Source organism: Halyomorpha halys, unplaced genomic scaffold (genome assembly GCF_000696795.3).
Source record: "Halyomorpha halys isolate HHAL.00 unplaced genomic scaffold, Hhal_1.1 Scaffold1920.1, whole genome shotgun sequence".
NCBI classification, from domain to species: domain Eukaryota; kingdom Metazoa; phylum Arthropoda; class Insecta; order Hemiptera; family Pentatomidae; genus Halyomorpha; species Halyomorpha halys.
Window position 1 is genome coordinate 3,096 of NW_027106486.1, and position 8,810 is coordinate 11,905.

Below are 8,810 nucleotides of genomic sequence, written 5' to 3' on the forward strand. Positions count from 1 at the left end.
TTATAATTAAAAATAGATTTAAAAGAAATATACTAAAGAAATAAAAATGTTGATAATAATTTTGACAGTGGCAAACCCATTTCAAACACTCTCTTTGCAAACGTCAACTATTGCCGCTGAAGACGTTAATCATGCCACCACAATGTTTTTAAAAAAAATCCTTATTCAGTAAACTCCCGCGATTAAAGTGTTCATAGCCGCAAAAAAGTTATTTTTTCATAAATTAATCACCAATGGAGTTAAATAATTCCTAATGACGCTAGAAGTTTAGTAAATGATAGTGCAAATTCTTGTGTAAATATTGTGCAGAATTTACGGGACGCAACTGGTTAACCCAAAAGTCATTTTCGTAGCATAAAAACAGTTTCACAACCACAACTAACCCCAGATACCATTTACAATCTTTACTTATGACAAAGCAATAAAAAAGAATAATTAAAAACCGTATACGCTCCCCTCCCCACTCGCTGAGAAACGTTGAAGGATATTAGCCGTTCCTTGTTCAGTCTTTGGAGTGAGTTGACCCTTTCAGTGTCACAATGTTCTTGGGTCTGTTCAACCGTGGTTTAGTGAGGCAGGTTGTCGTCAGTACTATAAGTGAGTAGCATACGTGAGTGTATTCAAACACAAACGTACATACATTTATATATATATGTAAGTTACTGTCAGCTGTACAACTCATATCAGCTGACTCACATGTATATATAGACGAGCTGGTCTCAATAAAACTCTGTGTTTGAGTAGCAACCGAATTGGTCCTTTCAATCTCCCTTTTCTGTTTTTTAAGTCTCCGTTTTACCAAGCGTTTAACTGGTGCCGAAACCCGGGAATTTTAGATACCGGAGCAATATTTGTTTTCAAGAAGATTCTTTATAGTTATTTTCTCGGCTTCCAATTTTTTTTCTTCTCTCATTTTTTGAAATAATGGCTGCTAACAGTATCGTCAGACAAGCGGTCTTGAACCTGAATTTTAAATCAAAATGGGGTCAAAAACCCACCTTCCATAGAGGTGACTCCTCCATCCCCGGAAATTGACCCATAACCGGAAGTTTATCTAATAGAAGCCCACACCACAACACTTAAGTAGATAAAAGTAAGCACAGCAACCGCCCAAGACTAAAATGGGGTGACCGACTAATAAGCCAAATTGAAGTGAAGTCTATCGAGAATCTCCTCGACAGCGAAGATGCAGAGCCATTAAAAGCATCGGTCGTTTGCAGAGTGAAGAAGAGCACCCTAAATCAGATTCAAGCGGACGAAGAGACCCCTTGGAGATTTATCAAGGAAAGAATAAAGAAGGCGTTCGGAGGAGGGCCCCAGAGGAAGATATATTTATGATGATCCGAGAAATAAAGAAACAGAGACAGTCTAGTGGGAAGTATGCTGTGAAACTCCTGGTACGCTACAACAGAATTACAGATAAACTCAGCGAGGCAATGGAAAAGGCGATCATCACATAAACCACTCAATTCTGCCCATCACATGATTTGCTCCATTCGTGGTTATTTTTGGATTACGCGTGCGTCGCAGGGACTATCGGGATACGGCGGGAGGAGACAGTTGCCCTGTCGTCAGGGTGGCAAGGCAAAACCTCGGCGTCCGCGATTTGATGGGTCAAATTAAAATTGGAACGGTGGTATTCCGAAAAGTAGGGACGAACCGTGGAAAAGTGTTGCAGCCAACGACCAAACACCAGTGAGTCTCGTAATGTAAGCATTAGTGAAGACGAGTTTTAGATAGACATTTTACAGACAGAATTAACAAAAAAGTATTTAAGGAGAAAATAAAAGTTATGACTGTGATGATGATATTACCCAACAAACAAGAAAACGAATACATTTTGTAGACAATGTTTCATCATAATGCCTTACTTGGTTTTAAAGTTTCACTATATATCTAATATCATGATTCTAGGTGGTACGTTTTGGTGAGCGTCGAGTTTCTCGTAGGTACCTCAAAAGGTCAAAATGCAAAATGCCAAATGCCAATGGTTACAAATGTTTTTTTTGCTATTTTTGTGTTTTATAAATTCCTTTATTTTCTTCCTGCTTAAAATATCTACAATGTATTTACATTACTTAAATTAAGCGATTTGGATATGTTTTATTTTAAAATTAATTTTTAAAAAACAACAGCTACTTGTTAAATACGTGATAAATATAATTAAAATGTATTTTAAACATATTGCATTAGATCAATATGTGATTGTTGAAATAATTTATAGTGTTTCAGGATGTTACTCATACAACTATTTATTCTTCAATATTAGTTTTTTCTAAGTAGTATAAAATTAGAAGATTTTTCCAAGTAGTATTAAATCCATTTCTAAGGTAGTATCAAATTATAGTTTCTAAATTTTAAAGCTATTTACACTATGGATAGCTGTACATCGCTACCTTTTACTCTGCCGAACTCGCCTGATCCTAATTAGGTAAAATATACTGGCAACAAGAGAGAGTAAGGCAGTTAGTTATTTGAGAGCTCCAATTTCGGTCCATTAACTAAGCTAACAGACAGTAATTGTAAACCTTATCTAAAAAATCGTATCATTACGAAACAAAATCCATGAGGCCAAAGATAACTCTCATACAAGAAACATTGCGCTATAAAAATGCCTGGTGCAATCTTACCCAACACCTAGTTCCTACATCAAAGAGACATTTAGAAAACTGACGAAACTGAATCCAAAACATTATGATTGCTTCATAATAAATGTCAACTAATCGAAGTGAGCAAGCATAATTATAAATGGATGTAATTTATTTTCTTAAATGAAATTCACTATCACCGTGAAGCATGTTAAAAAATGTATACATATTGCTACTTTGCTTGAATATTGCCTCATTTGACAAACAAAAAAAGTTTTGGATTTATTTTATAACTGACGTGTCTCAAAAATATTACCGTTGACAGGGGTTTCTTTCTCTACTGTTCGAGAAAAAATGCTTTTACTCTGGGACAAAAGTTCCTAAAGAATATCAATTGAAAGGCACTTGGATTTTGTATGCGAAATAATCAGGTGTTGTAGATGAGTCTTTTGAGAATTATAAGTTATTTTCTCCGACACCTACCTTTTTCTCTCTCACATTATTTAAAGCTCTTACTCTGGATACTTCAGAATAAATTTTTATTTATTTATTGATATTTACAACTGTATAAAAAATACAACAAGTAAATTTGATCATAATGATATGATACAGGATGTAGAGAAACTACCCAGTAGTAGAACTCTAAAAGCAGTTTACAATATAAGGTCACGAGGCCATCTTCTTTTCAGACGCCTCGGAGGATTGCCAGGAATGGAAGAGGAAGCAAGGTAAGAAACTAGTGAGTTTGGGTGGTTAGAGAGTTTATTATGGAAGGAATAATATCGAGTTCGGGCTAGATCGGTTACATAAGGAACATTTAGGTCTTTATGGATGATTTTATTAGTAACAAAATAAGGAGCATTGAGGATTTTACGAAGGATTTTGGATTGTAAAGATTGGATACGAGAGAAATTCGAAGGTTTAGTGGAGCCCCAAAACTCAACTCCGTATGTCCAGATGGGCCTTATTATTGTCATGTCGATCAGTCTTTTGTAATGAGTTGGAAATTTAGACCGTTTGTCTAGTAAGTGCTGTAATAGTCGGAATCTGCGTGCAGTTTCCTGTCTTTTCAGTCTTGTGTGAGGATTCCAGGTTAGTCGTTTGTCAAGATGTAGTCCAAGATAACGAATCTCTTCTACAGGAGTAAGAGCCACATTATTAAAGTATACTGTAGGGCAGTCGGCAGGTTTACGACGAAGAGTAAATGTTATTTGATGGGCTTTGTTGGGATTTATTTTTATCCTCCGGAATAAAAATAAATTATGAAAATCACAATATTCAAACAAATTAAAATATATTAATAAACTATACCGAATAATTAGGCTCAATAAATTCAAAATAATAAATCAAACCAGTTTGAAATGGAAACTTGAGTCAATAATTATTTGTAGTATTTATGGACAGAATAACATGGGAAGCTAAACTAAGAATCCCAAAACTGAAAGTAGGAAATTGTAAATTGCATCCCGTACACATCCAGAACTTAGTATGATGATGATATTCTAGTTACTGCAGAACACAAAGCAGCCATGCACAAGCATGGGAGGAAGCTCTGAGCCGAAAAGGATTGACCATTAATCCAACCAAATCTAAGTACATGATTGTGTATGAAACTGGTTTTAGGGAACAAATTAATGTCATTTGTAGAGGCCCGAATCTGAAACAGGTTGATGTGTACCAAAATCTTGGAGTCAAGATAACTAATTACAGGAGGTTGAATTCCAAGCGGAAAGTTGGCCTAGTACCAAAAAAATCAAAAGCCCTTCACACCCACAGATATGAAATTTTTGAGGAAAGCTTTCGGTAAAACTAGATTCAAACAAATGAGAAACATAAGAATTAGAGAAGAAACAGGACAGGAACCGCTTATTATTAATATACATAAAAAAGAGTTGGCCATGTGAATGGACGTCAATAGACTCCCAAAACCTATTTGAGAGGCAAATACTGAGTAAAAACGGACATGCGAACGACTGAGGAATGAGTGGGAGGATCTTATATCGGATCAGGCAAGAAATAGAGGAGTCACTCTTTGTGAAGTCAAGAGGTTAGCAACAGATAGAGAATTTACTTAACAATTGAATCCAGGCTGTCTCGACGCCGAAAGGTATGTTGGTTGGTTATTAAAGAAGAAAATATATGGTATGGTGCCCGCATCACAAAACGTTCAACTTTGAGAACGTGATAGCTGTAAGCATTGCGGTGTGGGTTACAGAGCGGAATGTTCAGAACGCCGTGGGTTATATTTCAAAGTGGGGCAGTTAATATTTATTTCTCGGCGGTCCCCGCAAATGGATCTTGGCATTCCCACCTTTGTTAGTACACGACAGAAACTTCAAGGTAGCCGCCAGGATTCGGAAAAAAGGACCACTAGACCACCTGCTGGACTAGTTGTCTCCATCAGTACCAGTATCCTCACTTTGTGTTGAAATTAATGTTCCGTCGTTTCAGATCAAATATTTCAATATTATTGAACCGTGGTATTACTTTCCTATACTAATTTTCCATTAGTCCAAACGTACCTCTCCGTTAAGAGATAGACCAACTAAAATGTCAATAATTTCTAGAAATGTTTTTTTATTAATATTTCTCGTTGCAAAATTTAAAAATTTTTCTTTTGCATATGTATGGCAGAAATTCAAAATTTCATCAGCTCACTAAACCTTCTACTCTTTACTTAACAATTTATGGAATGCTAGATAAATAATCGATATAGAATTAATATTGAAAATACTAAGAATAATTTGAAGAAGTTAGTTATTATGTCAACTTAAGGGCTCATATATAGTGAAATTAAAACGTTAAGATTTAACTGAAATTATTTAACTGAAGCTATCCTTAAAAAGGAATAACGTAATGCGCATGTGCCCGCCAGCTAGCAGGAAAAGCTTTTTATTTACAAAATTTTAGACTACCTTCTACAACTTTGTAGTTTACATATACTTGTTTTTTAGACCGTATGCTATAAAACGCCTACATTATTAAACTCCATAATTATTATAACTTATTACTATTTATTATTAATTATCAGTTATTTCCGGCAATACATTTTCAACAAGGAACAAATAATGTTCCTGATATCTCTATTGTATAGGGGAATTCAATTGTCCGTAAGATAGCGTTGAATATGGTTGTGAGGAATACTAAAGATTTTCTGAGAATTTTCCGAAGTACCTCAGCAGTAATAAGGTCGTAACCAGGAGCATTCTTTTTAGATATTTTCATAATCTGTCTTAATACTTCAGTAGGAGTAAATTATTTAGGCGGAAGAGGAGAATCTAAAACTTTCTAAACATTAGCTCCGTGTTGTCATGTGTTGTAATTAAATCTGTGTGGGGTTGAAAGAGAATAGAAAAATGAATATTATATGAGGGACGTTCTCAAGACGATACTCCAAAACAACGGTTGACTCAAAAATGGCCGGGAGTCAGTGGGTGAGAACTCAAAAAATCAGCTAGCTCAAAACCTATCTTGATTGAACAATAGTGGTCGTTCGTCGGTGAATAATTGATATCCAGAGCCTCAGACCGCTCAAATACCTCCTAAATATGCACTGGAATAATTCCTGTATTATTAAAGGATGCTGTAGGCTTAGAAGTCACAGATTTTCTAGGATGGATAAATGAGTACCGTCACCATTCGTCAAGGATATGGGATTCAATGGAATAAATCAATTTATTTTAGCAAATTACATTAAAACTACTTCTCCTACGAAAATAAACTTCATATACTACTTTATAGCTCATTAAACTAGCTTTCATTTGAGTGCTAACAAACATCTGTACGTCAAATGGTTTTTGAGATAAAGATTTTTCAAAATAAATTCACTAACTACTGATATTTTAGTACGTTCCAAACAACATTTTTATAAAATGTTGCTTTTTAAAAATCTATTCTCGACTATTGAACGTAAATATCTCTATTAGGGTTTACATTTTAGCAAATTTACTCTAATTTATATGATGCTCTCTTAGATGTTCTATTGTTGTTGGTAGTTGTAAAGATATAGAGCTCCGAATAAAAAAATAATTATTTTTAACGTTTTGGAACAGCCGCCATTTTTATTCCTCCTACCTATATTTCATACTATACAAGACTATCAATTCCTATACAGACTCATCAATTTTGACTTGTAATTACACCTAGTTTCCAATTAAGTAATCAAAAATTGGGGTGAAATAACTACTTTTTTTTCTCCTTTTGGGCTTTTAGAAAGTTCATTAATCAATGAGTCATTGGCATACGGGGCGTGGACAGTGTCAGGATGGATTCCTATTTCAGCTGTATAAACTGCATAAACGATAGGACCAAGGATACTGCCCTGAACTACACCAGATGACTAAAGAAAGATGTATGGATAAGCGCTGTTGTGATTTACTTAGCATAATCAGTCTTTAAGGTAGGAACGGATAATGAGAAAGTATGTATGGGTTAGGAAAGTACGAATCCTGTTTAGCAGACCCCGAAGCCACTCCATCAAAGGCATTATAAAACATAAAATACAATTTCATAAAAATATTGGTTTTTTCCTTATTTCAAAATAGGGTTTATTTATTATTTTAAATTTTCTTATTTTAAATATTTATCTTATGAAATGACAAGAAAATTCATGTACCCAAGGTTAATTATGTTTATATAGTGAATAATTAATTATTCTCTGTTTACTCCTTAAAAATCTCCATGTTTTGTCAGTTTTAACTTTTAATGTTTTCTGCAGTTAATTAGGTATTTGAATGTTTATAAAGCCTTACATGGCCCTGTGTCTGTATAACGTTTTGTAACGAAAATAGATAATGAAAAAAAAAACAGGTCTGCTATTTTAAAGATAAGCGATGATTCATCGAGGAGAACACGAATCTAAAAGATCTCGTCGCTTGTTATCTGTTCCGAACAATAGCTGTTTGGTTCAAGAACTAATGCTTTAAACGTTAGTTTACTATTACTTAATTGGAAACTAGGTATAATTACAAGTCAAAATTGATGAGTCTGTCAAATATAGGTAGGAGGAATAAAAATGGCGGCTGTTAAAAATAATTATTTTTTTATTCGGAGCTCTATATCTTTACAACTACCAACAACAATAGAACATCTAAGAGAGCATCATTTAAAGTAGAGTAAATTTCCTAAAATGTAAGCCCTAATATAGCTATTTACGTTCAATAGTCTAGAATAGCTTTTTAAAAAGCAACATTTTAATAAAATGAGGTATGGAACGTACTGAAATATCAGTAGTTAGTGAATTTATTTTGAAAAATCTTTATCTCAAAAACCATTTGACGTACAGATGTCTGTTAGCACTCAAACGAAAGCTAGTTTAATGAGCTATAAAGTAGTATATGACATTTATTTTCGTAGGAGAAGTAGTTTTCATGTAATTTGCTAAAATAAATTGATTTATTCCATTGAATCCCATATCCTTGACGAATGGTGTCGGTACTCATTTATCCATCCTAGAAAATCTGTGACTTCTAAGCCTACACCATTCTTTAATAATACAGGAATTATTCCAGTGCATATTTAGGAGGCATTTGAGCGGTCTGGGGCTCTGGATAACAATTATTCACCGACGCACCACCACCATTGTTCAATCAAGCTAAGTTTTGAGCTAGCTGATTTTTTGAGTTCTCACCCACTGACTCCCGGCCATTTTTGAGTCAACCGTTGTTTTGGAGTATCGTCTTGAGAACGTCCCTCATATAATATTCAGTTTTCTATTGTCTTTGAACCCCACACAGATTTAATTACAACACATGACATACAACACGGAGCTAATGTTTAGGAAGTTTTAGATTCTCCTCTTCCACCTAAATAATTTACTCCTACTATACTCCTAAGTATTAAGACAGATTATGAAAATGTCTAAAAAGAATGCTCTTGGTTACGACCTTATTACTGCTGAGGTACTTCGGAAAATTCCCAGAAAATCTTTAGTATTCCTCACACCCCTATTCAAAGCTATCTTACGGACAATTAAATTCCCTATACAATAGAAATACTCCACGATTTTAATGATCGATAAGCCTAACAAAGACAAACATTGACCCGATTTCTACAGACCTATTATTCTTCTTCCAGTATGCTCCAAAAATTTTGAAAAATTATTGCATGAACTTATTATAAACATACCAACTGACCAAAACATTATCCAACCCCCAATTTGGATTTACCATATTACATTCCACAGCACAACTACTACATAGGGTCAGGGACTTAATTTCCTCT

At 34.4% G+C, this 8,810-nt stretch overlaps 1 protein-coding gene across 2 annotated transcripts in view; it reads left to right on the top strand.

The window, feature by feature from the left end:
• The first annotated feature begins 477 nt into the window (after positions 1–477).
• LOC106690861 (facilitated trehalose transporter Tret1) overlaps positions 478–8,810 on the top strand; it is a 19,156-nt gene continuing 10,823 nt past the window's right edge. Inside the window, exon 1 of one of the 2 annotated variants that reach the window (XM_014436445.1) lies at positions 478–597. In XM_014436445.1, coding sequence (XP_014291931.1) covers positions 540–597 — 58 coding nt within the window. In that variant the 5' untranslated portion in view covers positions 478–539. The remainder of the gene's footprint in view (positions 598–8,810) is intronic. The other variant, XM_067044844.1, reaches the window with a different exon arrangement.